Source organism: Myotis daubentonii, chromosome 10, assembly GCF_963259705.1.
Source record: "Myotis daubentonii chromosome 10, mMyoDau2.1, whole genome shotgun sequence".
NCBI lineage: Eukaryota > Metazoa > Chordata > Mammalia > Chiroptera > Vespertilionidae > Myotis > Myotis daubentonii.
In genome coordinates, this window is record NC_081849.1 from 54,698,401 (window position 1) to 54,712,917 (window position 14,517).

The 14,517-nt window shown below is 40.1% G+C and overlaps 1 protein-coding gene and 1 long non-coding RNA gene across 3 annotated transcripts in view; both read left to right on the forward strand.

Moving 5' to 3' along the window:
- SCIN (scinderin) overlaps positions 1-13,973 on the forward strand; it is a 58,425-nt gene extending 44,452 nt beyond the window's left edge. For both annotated transcript variants that reach the window (XM_059712439.1, XM_059712440.1), the window contains exons 11-16: positions 2,347-2,517; positions 6,740-6,917; positions 7,194-7,315; positions 10,592-10,669; positions 12,652-12,712; positions 13,125-13,973. In XM_059712439.1, coding sequence (XP_059568422.1) covers positions 2,347-2,517; positions 6,740-6,917; positions 7,194-7,315; positions 10,592-10,669; positions 12,652-12,712; positions 13,125-13,252 — 738 coding nt within the window. In that variant the 3' untranslated portion in view covers positions 13,253-13,973. The remainder of the gene's footprint in view (positions 1-2,346; positions 2,518-6,739; positions 6,918-7,193; positions 7,316-10,591; positions 10,670-12,651; positions 12,713-13,124) is intronic.
- On the forward strand, positions 897-2,338 carry LOC132242992 (uncharacterized). Its single transcript, XR_009454757.1, has 3 exons — positions 897-1,441; positions 1,827-1,917; positions 2,037-2,338. It is a non-coding gene; the product is annotated as an uncharacterized LOC132242992 (long non-coding RNA).
- Positions 13,974-14,517: the final 544 nt, after the last annotated feature.

Consider the following 14,517-nt stretch of genomic DNA (forward strand, 5'->3'; position numbering starts at 1 on the left):
ATGGTGGAATATTTGCTACTTGTTTCAGGACCCTTAGTAGTAATCACAGGAAATCCTTGGTCTTTGCTTATTTAATTCCTCAATGTGTAACTCAAATACAGACCTCAGAGTAACAAAGTCTCTTCAGTGTGCTCCAATCTGTCTGTCTACTCTTCTTAACCCCAGGAGTGGCACTGGCTTGTTCCTTGCCTATCCAGCTCTCTTCAGTGTGTGTGTTTCTCTCTCCTTTCCTCTCTTCCCCTCCCCCCTCCCTCCCTCACTTTCTAGCTGGAGTAGCTCACACTGCCTGGGTATTTTCTCTGGCTGGCTTTGGGAAAGGAGTTTGCTCCCATCAGTGGGGAAAAGCAACTCCCAGATTGGGGTTTAGACTGAGAGCAGGCACTGGTTTGGCCAGCATAGTAACATTTCTGATACAGTAGCACTAGGCATTCCCTTCCCAGGAATGTGCCTTACTAACTTCCTCATGCCTAATGTCAAGTGAGCAAGATTTTATATGGTATACAAATTTTTTATTTTGTTTGAAAAACTATGTGTAACTGCTTCTTAATAATTAAATAGGTAAATCAGATACTTCAGTACATACAATCTAAGATGTGGAGGCAAAATTTGATCTTCCAGCTAGTTTCCTTTTTGCCTTGGTAGTTGTTGATAGATATGCTATAAAACGATTTAGAGCTATATGTAAAGGTGCATATTAACTTTTGAAACAATTAAATTTTGTAGTTTTTAATTAAATTAATAAGATTATTGAATTTTTAAATATACTGGATTGTATTTCACCATGAAGTATTATATTCATTCCTTGAATTAAATCTTTCTAGCTAAGAACTGGCATCATCTATGCCATTTAACTTATCTTTGACATATTCCTTACCAAATTATGTAAAAACTTTGAAGATATTTATTATGCATTATAAATTCTACATTTCATGGTAAAATATTTGAGATACCCAATACATTTATTTCCCTTGTTAGCCAGTTGAGTCCTAAATTGACAAAGTGGTAATGTGTAGTTTAGTCACTAGATGGCAGTAGTTTACAAAAATGCATAAGCTCAAGTTCTTAATTGCTGTTTTAAACATTCTGTAGAGTTCATTAACAGTATTGAAAATTCTTCAACTTACTTTGTCTCTCTCATTTCACAGGTAGAATGAGTCTTAATCAGTGGTCTTCTTCTTTTTGGTTGGCAATTAAGGTTTTCTCAGTGTTGTGGGAAGTGCTAAGCAGCGGTGTTAGATACTCCTAGCTAAGCTCACCCCAAGCTTTGGGGTTGTGACTCAACAGACATTTTCATAATTTGCTACTCACTTACTTGAATACCTACTCACTGAAGGATATCTGCGAACTTAATTATGGTCAGTGCTCCCTAGGACTCCCTACAATGGTATATGCATCAGCATTCCTACTACCTTGGCTTCTAGAAAAGGATACAACAGAGGAGGTGAGAGAGCATTTAATTTTAGCACAGGGCAGAATAATTGACAAAAATAGGGGACCAGCACAAAATCTGGACAGTTTATATAAAAAGAATGCATCCATAGTTTATGCAAGAAATAGAAAGTGCATTTCTAATGCAATATCTAGTATTAAGCTAATAGGTAAAATTAAATAATTTTCCATTTATTTTCTTCAATTTTCTTATCCTGAAAAGTCTTTATAATGTATTTTTAAAGTGCTTATGTTAAACAAATTATTACCATTTCTGAAGTTAAGTTTAAAAATAGAAAGCATATTCTGTTTCTTTTTATCTGTTTTTGATGTTTGGATAGAAATCATTTATCTGTACCCAGATGGCTTTACAATTATTTTTTTCATCTGCATTGTAGGGATGTGGAAACTATTAGTGTGTTTTTGTGTTGTCTTACTTGTGGAGGCATTTGAATGCACTTCTCTTAACATGAACAAGATCCAAAACATGTGAGAAACAAGTATTTTCCTAAACATCTGCAAAGTGTTGGTACTCGTGAAAAAAGAGTAGTTTTCATGAAAGATGGCATAATGAGTCAGCACTTGTTTTTTCTCTTCTGGAGGTATAGAGGGACATCTTACATCTTTATGCTCTCTGGAAGCAAAAAGTGGGAGCCGTATGGCGATGTTTCCCCTGAGAAGTGCTGGCCAGGAGTGTGGGGTCTGGAGTAATAAATGATTCTTAAGTCAGTGAGGAAACTGGGCTTAATGATCATCAATCCACATCTTCTGTCAACCATTATTCCTCCTGCTCTTGACTTCTGGTTTATTTTCGTTTGTTTGTTTATTTGTTTTATTTTTAAAAAGAATAGTGGGAGCACAGTTGAAAATACAACCTTCTCTCATGGCACCCTTTATTTTTTTTATCTCCCTCCCCAGATTCGAGTCTCCCAGGGCAAAGAACCTGCTCACCTGCTGAGTTTGTTCAAAGACAAACCGCTCATTATTTACAAGGATGGAACATCAAAGAACGGAGGGCAGGCACCTGCTGCCCCCACGCGTCTCTTTCAAGTCCGGAGAAACCTGGCATCCATCACCAGGATCGTGGAGGTGATGTCACACATTCAGTAAAACCACCTGAGCCCCCAGCAAGTATTAGCCTTTAAAAGTTGGCAAGTACACTCCCTTCACTTTTATAACGAAGCTGGTGTTCACAGTAAAAATAATAAAGGCAGGAGAATTGAATAAATTGTTAACTCCAGACACTAGGCTTCTCACATTTGCCAACTGCATTATACCAAAGCAAATGGATTTTAAGAATAACGTAACAAATCAAGCTGTCAAAGGCATGAGGCAGCTTACGCTCTACCTTGGAAGGCCTGGGGGAAGATGGATGGTGGGTGGTGATCAGATGACCACACTAGGGAATTCGAGAGGGAAGCCCCTTGTCCGTATGCCTGTAACGAATGTGGGAAACAGGCTTTGCCATATTGGGCCAGACCATTACTCAATCTGACAGCAGCTGTGAAAGAAATCAAACCCCATATCACAGTGTCATAAGACAAGAAGGCCTCCCGAGATGGGCAGGGCCAGCAGTGCAGGCTTTTAGATGGCTGAGTGCTTTGACCTCTAGGATGATCCGTCACTCATCTCCCGCTCTCAGCCACTCTAGAAATCCAAGTCTCCCATACCAACCTAAACTTCCCTTTACACCCTCCTCCTCAAACATGGACCCTCTGCCAACCCTTCCTCTCTGCACAAGCCATTCAGCTGCGCCCTTAAAACCAGGTATGTCATAGCATCTCTCCACCTGCAACCTCTTCTCTAAGCCACCCTCTCCCTTCATGCTCTGATGTGCTCTGAGAATATAGATTCCCATGCAGCCCACTCAAGTAGAAATTGTGTTTTTCTCCAATCCAGGTGCAGTGACGGTGTGGATGAGGCACGCTCCCTGCTTATCCTATGACTTCTCTTTATCAGACTCTCCCTCCCCCAGCCCCTTATGCTGCCATCGACTGAGCAGCCAGTCCTTCCTCTCAGTCTTTGACGGCTTCAGCCTGGCCTCCCTGTCCCCATCACTCTGGCTTCTCTCATCCACTCTTGTCCTCAAACCTTTTCTGTCCACCACACCCTTCAGGCCCTCCTCTCTCCCCAAACCTCCAACATCCTGCTCTCTACGGATAACAGAATCAGAGTTCACAGAGAATGTAAATGTGATTACACAAAAATCTCTTCTACACCCTCCAATTTCACCAACTTGTCTGCATCTTTTTTTTTTTTGAAATATATTTTATTGATTTTTTACAGAGAGGAAGGGAGAGAGATAGAGAGTTAGAAACATCGATGAGAGAGAAACATTGATCAGCTGCCTCCTGCACACCTCCTACTGGGGATGTGCTCGCAACCAAGGTACATGCCCTTGACCAGAATCGAACCTGGGACCCTTCAGTCCGCAGGCTGACGCTCTATCCACTGAGCCAAACCCTTCAGGGCACATCTGTATATTCTTCCCAGCTGTTTTATGAAATAAATTTGAATAGTTAATTTATTTACATTTAATAATACATATTTTATAATAGTTATTTACATAAAAATACAAAATAATTTTATAAATTAATACCAGTCTATTCTTACCCATAAATTAAAAATAAATAGTAATGTTTGTGTAAAGAAGATATTGGCAAATAATTTAATGTATATTTATTACATAAAGAAATAAAACATGTCCAGCTGGTTTGGCTCAGTGGATAGAGCATTGGCCTGCGGACTGAAGTGTCCCAGGTTTTATTCCAGTCAAGGGCACATGCCTCTGTTACAGGCTAGATCCCCAGTAGGGGTGGGCAGGAGGCAGCAAATCAATGATTCTCTCTTATCATTGATGTTTCTATCGTTCCCTCTCCCTTCCTCTTTGAAATCAATAACAATATGTTTTTTAAAAGAAATAAAACATGACTCCTATTAAAATGTGACATCTGGGCTACCTAGGACTTCGCTGGATTTTTCCCTGTCCCATGTTATTGTCCCTCCTCCAGTTCATCGTTATTGCAGGCAACAAACTTCTCTATCTCCTGTATTATCAATTTATTCTTCTGTCCTGGATCAGTTATTTCAGAATACAAACATGCCCCTGAGAGACTCACTTTAAGGACTATCTCTTCACCGGGACCATCTCGGTGACACCCTTTCTCTGCCCTCCTTAAAACCACAAATTCTCAAAACCGACGTCTTCACTAATTCACCTTCTCTACTCTTTTAAGCCTATTAGTCTCTCTAAGCCACTCCCCTCAGACACCCATTCCCGCAGTCCCACCTGCCTTCTGCCCTCTCTGATCCCACTTGTCTTAACCTCCCATGAGCGTTTCCACAGTCGCGCTTTCCTGTGTTCCTGAAACACTGTTTCGTTTTGGTTCCCCCCAGGAGGCTTCTGAATCACCACACTCACCAGGATTTCTTCCAAACCTCAGGGCCGCTCTCTGCAGGGCAGTCCTGCTGGAGTCTCCTCCTCTACTTGTCCCATGAGCACTCGTGGGCTCCAAGGCCCAGCTCTGGCTCTCTTCAGAGTGGTCTCATTCAGTTATGCAGTTTAAAGGCCATCATATGTATTGATCTCTTCCAAAATATTCTGTGCATGGCTTCTCCTATTCAATGATGACTAATTTTTAAAAAGTCTATCAAATTAAAAGATGGGTAGGCTGTCATCTACGTGCACCCTCAGTTAATTTCTGATGGAAGAGTTGGCGAGAATCGTTGCCTTCCTGGTTTCTTCCCAGTGGACACTTCTTTCTGAGACACGGTGGACTGCTTGGGATACAGCTCTTTCTTTCCCTGGGCCTCCCAAACTGGCCACCACATTCCTAGCCTCTCTGAAATGCACTAATCAAAATCATCGTTTCATCTCTTGGGAGATTAGCACTGTAATATTCTATTTTGGAATGGCTTCCCTGACCCCTCACTGATCTGGGCATGGATCTCTTGCCCCTGTCTCTCCATCAGCCAAGTTCTTCCTTCTGTACCGATGAGGAGACGTTTGGAGGAGAAATCAGAAGTCATGATTTCTATAATTCTGTCATCATATCGGATAGATTCCTTTGAGCTTGGTCTATGAGGTCTCATTCCTACTGAAAGATGACGGTAACTGCATCCCCAAACATTCCCACCCCTGGGACACGTCTTTAGTATTTCCAACAGCCATGCCTTCCTCCTCAACTGCTCTCTGGGGACAGGGTCCTGACAAACCCGGTGAAATCCTACTCTACACATAGTCCATGCCTTGGCCTGGTACCTCAACGTGGTTGGCCAAACAGCACCATTTGGCACAGCTGATAACCAGCTCCTTCTTGAAACGCTTCCTTCACTCGGCCTCAAGAACAACACACTGCTATGTTCTTCCTCCCTCGTCGCTCCATCTCAGTCTTGATCACTCATTCTTCATCTCCCTGTTTTCACACGTCACATGGAGTCCCACAGTCACGCAGGAAATGATACACACACTGTTGCCGTCACAGAGCCAGAGGGTCTCACGGGCAGTCACAGAGTCCCAACATCACAAGGTCCTGGACCAGAGACACAAGCCCACCTAGGCAGACGCTCAGGCTCACTACGAAGCCCGAGACTCTGCACCTGCCTGTTCCTGCCCAGAGCTCCCCGGTAGCCTCCGTCTCCAGCCAGAGTCTGGGCCCACCCGGGTCCCTCTCACTCCCCGTGGCCACATGGAGCAGACTGTTCACCAGGCCGATCCAACACAGTGGCCACCGCGTCTTGGTTGAAAGGAAGGGGCATGTCAGTGCTGTGTTTTCAATCCCCTATAAATAGTCTTTTATAATTTGAGCCTGGAGCCCTTTTTAGTGAATCTATAGTATTATCTCTTTGCATAATTTGGACTCCAGTCCCTGTTTTGTGATTTTAAGGTGTCCCTTTGGTTATCTGATAAACCTCCTGTTTAGCAGGGGAGAGAAAACTGAATAGCTTTGCCTTATCTATGTCATTTGTAAAGCTTATGCCCTCCTATCCGTCCTCCTCCCCATTAGAGCCTATCCTTGTTCTTTTGGTCTCTTTGAATATTATCTTTGTTATTTATCACTGAAGTTTGGCTAATGTTGTTCTTAGAGCTTTGTGCCCCTGTCTGTGGGCAGTTGAGTTAAGCTGACACAGATCGCAGTGCTCCTGCTCTAATGTGTTTAAGCCGCAGTGCTGCCACGTGCTGCCCTGAACAAGCTTTCGGGAGGCGGGACAGAAGGCTAGGATGGTTTGTCCCTGTCACAACCTCTCTGACATGTTTATTGAGGGGCAGCAGTGAGTCTGACCCATTGTGTTGTTTTTCTTCACACTGTAGGTAGATGTGGATGCAAATTCGTTGAATTCCAACGATGTTTTTGTCCTGAAACTGCGACACAATAATGGCTACATCTGGGTAGGAAAAGGTGCCAGCCAGGCGGAGGAGAAGGGGGCGGAGCACGTGGCCAGTGTGCTCAGATGCAAAACCACACGGATTAAGGAGGGAGAGGAGCCAGGTGTGTGCTGTGGGGCCGGGGCTACTAACCAGAACTTACATCTGGTAGGATTGCTAATGACGTAATTTATTTTGTCCATAAATAGTTACTTGGTAAAGGTTATTGGTGGAGGAGGGGGCGTAAGAATCCATTGGTTGCCAAAGTGGGTGATGATACCTCTGCATTTAAATAATTTCTTAACATTAAAGTCGAGGTAAGATAGTATTTGTTGATGTAACGCAGTAGCAGCCAGGTGCTCCTGGAAGTGCGTTGGGTAACTCCATGTGTCTTCCACAGAGGAGTTCTGGAATTCCCTCGGAGGGAGAAAGCACTACCAGACCTCTCCCCTGCTTGAGAGCCAGGCTGAAGACCACCCGCCTCGGCTGTACGCCTGCTCCAACAAAACCGGAAGGTTCATTGTAAGTGTTATGAGAGAGACTTTCCGGTGTTGGCTCGGACACTCTCTGACACTCTGACTCTCAGTTTTCACTTACCTGCAAACCACAGGTGCTACTCTTCACTCCACACAGGTAGCTTTCAGAGTCAATGACGTAATGGATGTGAAAGCACAGGAATAGTGTAATGTACTCTATAAATCAAGCTGCCCTGAAAAATACCAGCTGCCATGCACCAGTGTCAGCATTAATGCGATGGATTTGCTAATTGAATAATTTGACACTTCTTATAGGCAAAAAGAGTCGTTTCTGATCCAACTATGTAAATGTTACCTTTTAATATCCTAGGGAAATAAAAAGTTTCACCAGGTTGACCAAATAATATATATTATGGAAATACAATCATTGGGTAAAATCACAGAACACTATATACCCACTTGCAAAGTAACTGAAATCAGGAGGGATGTTTTATTTCAGTCATTCACAGGCTTTGAATTCCAGGAATTTGGAAGTAAAAGCATCTATATATAGAAGAGTGGTATTATACTGAGCTCTGGAATATCCTGGGCTGGTAGCCCATTATCTCAGTGTAACTATAGAAATTCTATAGTTAAAAAAGTTGCATCCAAACAACTTTTTAGAACATGCGTCTATAATTTCTTATTAGTATTATTTGCTAATATTGCTAATAACATGTTTGTTTTAAATGAAGATATAATTTACAAAAATAATATCTAGGCTTTGTTCTTAGGTGTAAAAAATCTATTAGTCTTTGTGTTTATTTTATTTTTCTATAATGCACATATTTAAAAGAAAAAAAAACACTTTTCCTCTACACCTACTCATTTTCTTGTTTGATATTTGGAGCTCCTACTTCCTTCACAATTTAAAGAAAAGGAGTGTTACTAAAAAGTGTTTCATCTTATCACCATCAGGAAGCAGGCTTTGGACATGTAGATTCATGTCTAAAGGCAGCAGAGCCCACTGGTTAAAAGCACAGCTTTTAGAGCCAATCTGCCTGTGTGATATTACTTACTTGGTGATATTATTTACTGGCTGTGTGACTTTAGGCTGGTTACTTACCCTCTCTGTGCTGTAGTTTTCTCATCTGTTAAATGGGGCTAATCCTAGTATCTTCTTCATAGAGTTATTGTGAATATTAAATTATGTGGGGAGCAGCTACAGTGTTTTGGACAGGTTCAAGCCTTGGACTGATGAGAGGGCACAGTCCTCTCATTGCCATGTGCAAGTCCCAGCTTGGAGGGCAGAGCCCTCCCAGCACAATTATAGCCAACAGCTATAGATGTAAGCTTGAACCTATGGTCCGAACAGGTGGCCCCATGTGCCTGAGTGATAGAGTTCAGGTGCATGTAGTTGAGTAGGATTGAAACCCACGAGAATGTTATAAACATCTTGATCACACCCTTACTTTGCCTCGTGGCATCTGTTATAAAATAAAGACACGGCTTGTGGGCCCTGGCGCTGTCTCTGAGAGAAGCAGCATCCCACCCACCGAGACCCAGCTTTCATTCTCTTGTCTGTCTTTTCTAAGCCTTTCAGCCGCCCCCACTCAGGTTCACCCTTGGCCGAGCCAGCGCAGCACAAAATTAGTTGTTGTGTATAAAGGATTAGAACAGTGCAGGGCACAAAGTAAGTAATATTTAAGGTTTTGCTTTTTTCAACCTTTATCAGATTAGCAAGTATTCTGTTAAAAGATAATGTAAACAAATTCCTTGCCCTTTGTAAATGGTTAGCTTTTCATTTGCTTATTTGATGGGTTTTTTTTTGTTTTTTTGTTGTTTTTTTTTTTGTATAACAACGTCAGTATCCCATACAGGATACTGTATATGTATTATCTTGCTCAGAGGGCTACAGATCACCTAGGACCAGGTTGGCTGGGCACAGCTGGGAGGTTCTCCATTGGCTGCAGTTTAGGGTCATGCCAGTGTTTTCCATGACAGACCCCAGGGGCACAAGAGGACCCCTGCTTGGTCACCTTGGCTAATATGACATAGCTAAGGCCACAGTCCACTCTGCCTGCTCGACTGTACTGCAAAGTCACATGGCAGAAGGAAGGAGTGAAGAGTTGGGAACCATAATCCAATCTACCACACTTTTCTAAGGATCAGGCGGGTTTTATCCAGAACTCTTTAAACGTATTGAACTTTTCACTAACAAGTGTGGCTCAGTTTGTTGGAGCATCATCCCGTAAACCAAGAGGTCATGGATTTGATTCCCAGTTGCCAGTTGCAGGTTCCATGCCCAGTCAGGGTGCAGACCCCATGCATACAGAGGCAACTGATCAATGTTTCTCTCTCATATCTATGTTTCTCTCTCTCTCTCTCTCTCTCTCTCTTCCTCCTCTCTCTAAAATCAGTAAAAACATATTTGCTGGTACTGGATGTGTTAAACTAACCTTCTCAAACCCTTTAATATTAACTATAGAGCATACAATTTAACCCACTTTAAAATAATGAAACTTTGCATATGGAATATTATGTTATAATTTCATCATATTGAGAATTGTTGATTTATAAAAATGACCAAACCTATTGATTTTATTAAAACAGCCTTGACCTACAAAATGAAAGACAGTTTAATACCCATGTTATAATTTCATCTTATTGAGAACTGTTGATTTATAAAAATGACCAAACCTATTGATTTTATTATAACAACCTTGACCTATAAAATGAAAGACCGTTTAATACCCAGACCATAAACTCAAATGTGTTGACAAGAAATGTTCAAACCTGTACAGAATTTTTACAAGAGTTTTTTTGAGCCGAAACTGACAACATGTGCCAGAAGCAGATTTCAGATGCTCCCAAGAATAGCAGTTGTGCAGCTTCTTTTATGCATTTGAAGTTTAGGAGGGAACGCAAGGAAGGTTACATGGAGGTGAGAAAAAGCAAGGTGGCAACTACATTGCAGGATAGGTAACAAGATTATGTTACCCATAGTCAAGACCTCCTTTGAGGAGTATTGATTGCTTCTGGCATTTCCAAGCTGTGTTAACCCAGATGCACAAGAATAATGGACAGTGCTGGCTTAAACTTTTCACTAAAGAAGTTACAGGTCTGGAGTGTCGCTGTCCACCATGATCTGCCCAGTTAGAAATTTATGATCAGATCACCCTGTGTGGTCACTACCCACAGAACCTTTTTCTTTTGTCCACAAATGCCAAAAATGTCTTTAGAGACTTTAGGAAAGCAGCATAAATCTGTGAAGCAACTTGCCTATATATTAGAAAGATTACTTCTTGATGGTTTGGTCATAAAGTGTTTTTATACATTTCAGATTGAAGAGGTCCCAGGAGAGTTCACCCAGGATGATTTAGCAGAAGATGATGTCATGCTGTTAGATGCTTGGGAACAGGTAAAACTATATTTTGTTCACAACAAGAGAAAGTACGTGTAGCTGGGAGCCGCCAAAACCTGCTTTGAGAAATGGCAAGTCTAATAATACATCGGCCTATGGATTTAGGTTGTATTGAAAGGAGACAACACATTTTGGCAAGTTGATATCTTAATGTGGAAATAATTCCACGATTGCCAACTTTGGCTTTATAATTTTAGGCAAAAAACTTTATTTTTCATTTATTTGTAAAATTCACTCACTCCTAACTTGTTCATATATTTATTTAGCCAACTAATAAATTCATTAGTTGTATAATAAGTGGGTATAACAGGAGTACAATGCCGTGGGGGAGATTGAAATATTCAGAATTTCTCTTGAAATTTGACAACTCACAGGTGACTCTTCCCCTGGGAAAGAAACAGACACAGAACAGTTTTGAATTTACAGAGTAAAGAATGCCACTGTTATGTTTATTTTGGAGAAAATTAATGGTGATTTAACAGGGCACACTGATAGTTGATTTTTTAACCTCCATTTACTATTGTAAGTTAACAATGATAATAAAATAAAATATATTAGGAACTAAATGATATGAACAGTTACAAAATAGTTGTCTGAATTTGGCCTACTCTTAGAGTCAACCAAACAATATTATAGGTCTGCTCTTAATTCCTAAGTCATTCAGTTATGTTACCCCTTAGATTCTTGCTAACTAGACTTACTGTTGTGGTGATCATTTCACAATAGATACAAATACCGAATCATTCTGTTACACACCTGAAACTAATATAATGTTATTTGTCAATTATACTTCATATACAGTACCAGGCTGTCGTGGCTTGTTCTCCACCCTGCAAGCAAATATCCCAGCCCTTTCAGTATGAACTAGAACACAATCAAAACTAATTTGACCAAAATTTTCCTGCCAACAAGTGACTTTAAAATGATTTACATATAAGATAATTCAGGAGAATTTTTCAGCATTGAAGTATGCAACCTACATATTTAAGGAGAAGGACACATACAGAATATATTATTATATCAGTTTAAATAAAACATCAGTATTTTTTAAAAATATATTTTATTGATTTTTTTACAGAGAGAAAGGGAGAGAGATAGTTAGAAACATCGATGAGAGAGAAACATCGATCAGCTGCCTTCTGCATACCCCCTACTGGGTATGTGCCCGCAACCAAGGTACATGCGTTTGACCAGAATCGAACCTGGGGCCCTTCAGTCTGCAGGCCGATGCTCTATCCACTGAGCCAAACCGGTCAGGGTGAAACATCAGTATTTAATTATTCAAGAGTATAGCCCTTTTACCAAATTGTTAGAGAATACAATACTATAGGACTGTGGTCGGCAAACTGCGGCTCGCGAGCCACATGCGTCTCTTTGGCCCCTTGAGTGTGGCTCTTCCTAAGCCTTAGGAGTACCCTAATTAAGTTAATAACAATGTACAGACCTATATAGTTTAAGTTTAAAAAATTTGGCTCTCAAAAGAAATTTCAGTCATTGTACTGTTGATATTTGGCTCTGTTGGCTAATGAGTTTGCCGACCACTGCTTATAGGAGAACACGAAGCTTCAGTCAGAAGTTCCTCAAGGGAGTCTGGAGTGCCCATAGACAAGCTGAGTGTGGGCCCCCCAGGATAACATGGGGATAATGATTGTCTTACACACCCCAGGGAGAGCGCAAAAGGAAATTAAACAATCCGTAAGTTGTTTTTGGGAGTGTTCATTTTATTAACTGGAAAACACTATATAAACACAAAATATCAGAATGTGAAATCTGGACTGAAACTTGTCTGGATAGAAGTTGTAGGCATCTCCTAATAAGTGTAGACACTGGGAAAGTGGTTGGACTTCCGTGCAATTGTGTCCACATTTCTCACTGGTGAGGCTGTGAAGATGTAAAGAGCAGTGTGTGAGGAGGACTTTGCATGGGTTCCAGCACTGAGTCGACACTCCTCCAACAGTATATATTGTTTCATTCTTCAGATTTTTATTTGGATTGGCAAAGATGCCAATGAAGTTGAGAAGACAGAATCTCTGAAGTCTGGTAAGCTAGATATCAATTATCCTGAAATTTTTAAATTCACTTACATTTTTTTTATTATAGAAATAGTAAAATCTACATAACTGTTATAACCTAGTATAACCTAGGTTTTTCTAAAAATTCATTTTGAACAATCCTGGGTTATTTTCTGGCACAATTTTTGTTACTGAAAATATACGATTATGCCATAAGTGTAATTCCATAAAGTTTGGATTTTTTTCAGGCAATAATGGAACTCCCATGGTACAGTCTATAGTAGATGAGAGAAATCTATAAGTAATTGTTCATATGGAACAATATTTGACTACTTGGGGGCAAGGAAGATTTAATTTGTTATATTTATTGAAAAACTTTTCATTCTACAGCTACTTTAATCAAGACTAATTAAATTTATATGTCTGTCCTTCTTTTTTAGCCAAAATGTACCTTGAGACAGACCCTTCTGGAAGAGACAGGAGGACGCCAATTATCATAATAAAACAGGGCTATGAGCCACCCACATTCACAGGCTGGTTTCTTGGCTGGGATTCCAGCAGGTGGTAAACTGGCTTTTGGAGGAATAAGCAAACAAACACTATGGCTGTCCCATTGCTGTTGGGGTTGGGGGAGGGCGGTTGTTTATTTGACTTTAGAAAATTAACCTCAGCTATATGGCTATTTTTTAATGCCTAGGATTGGTTTGAAATTCTTTTTAAACTGGAATTTTCTGATGTCAATAGATAACCAAAACTAAACTTTTGTTATGGACCACTACTGGCTCTGCTTGAAACTGATTTATGTATTTTTATATGATGTATAAAGGTGAAAAGCTAGGCACAAGCTAGGGGAGTTTGTCGGAAAATTTTAGTATTCAGGAGCCATTAGCCAAACTTGTTCTTTAACGTGCCAGAGAAGACAGCCATAATGTTTCTTAGGTTCTTCTCCTTTCTATGTCTTCAAACAAGGACTATATTTGCAATAAAGTTTATGTTATTATGGCTTTAAAAGTTTGTTTTCCTTTTTTAGCCAATGTGATTTTGATGCCATTAACTCCTAAGTGTCATTTTCCGAGAGAAACTTCACCTCTTTTGCCTTTTTAAAAGCCTTTGAAAGCACAGCTCTTTCATGACAAAACAATTTGTATTCTGTTCCATATATACATATATATACATATATATACATATATATATTTGAAAGTACATGTTTATCATACCCAAAAAATATGTACAAAAGCACTTCACTGATACAGTCTTCCATCATTAAAATACATCTTTTTGAAAAAGTATATTTGTTGTGACATTTTATTCAAATGTGATATGTGAGTTAATCACATTATTAATTTTAATGTTAAATCCTTTTATGCATATATGAATTTAGCATTTATTTTTTTACTTTTATTGATTTCAGAGAGGAAAGGACAGGGAGAGAGAGATAGAAACATCAATGATGAGAGAGAATCATTGATTGGCTGCCTCCTGCATGCCTCAGTGTAGTGGGGATCGAACCCTCAACCTGGGCATGTGCCTTGACTGGGAATTGAACCATGACCTCCTGGTTCATAGGTTGACACTCAACCATTGAGCCACTCTAGCCGGGCAATTTAGCATTTCTTAATTCATCCTCATTCAGTAGTAGTCAAAATTAGACAGCCTTTCCATGGTTACATAATTATGAAAGGTTTAGTGTTTTTTTTAATTGAGCCATTTTATTATTATTGTTAAAAAAATGAAACATATATATTGTGTGAGTGCTTTATAGACCTTGCCTTGCTTTAAATAATATAGTTCACTCATTTTTTAGTGAAATTTTGTGAGACCATTAAGAAATTG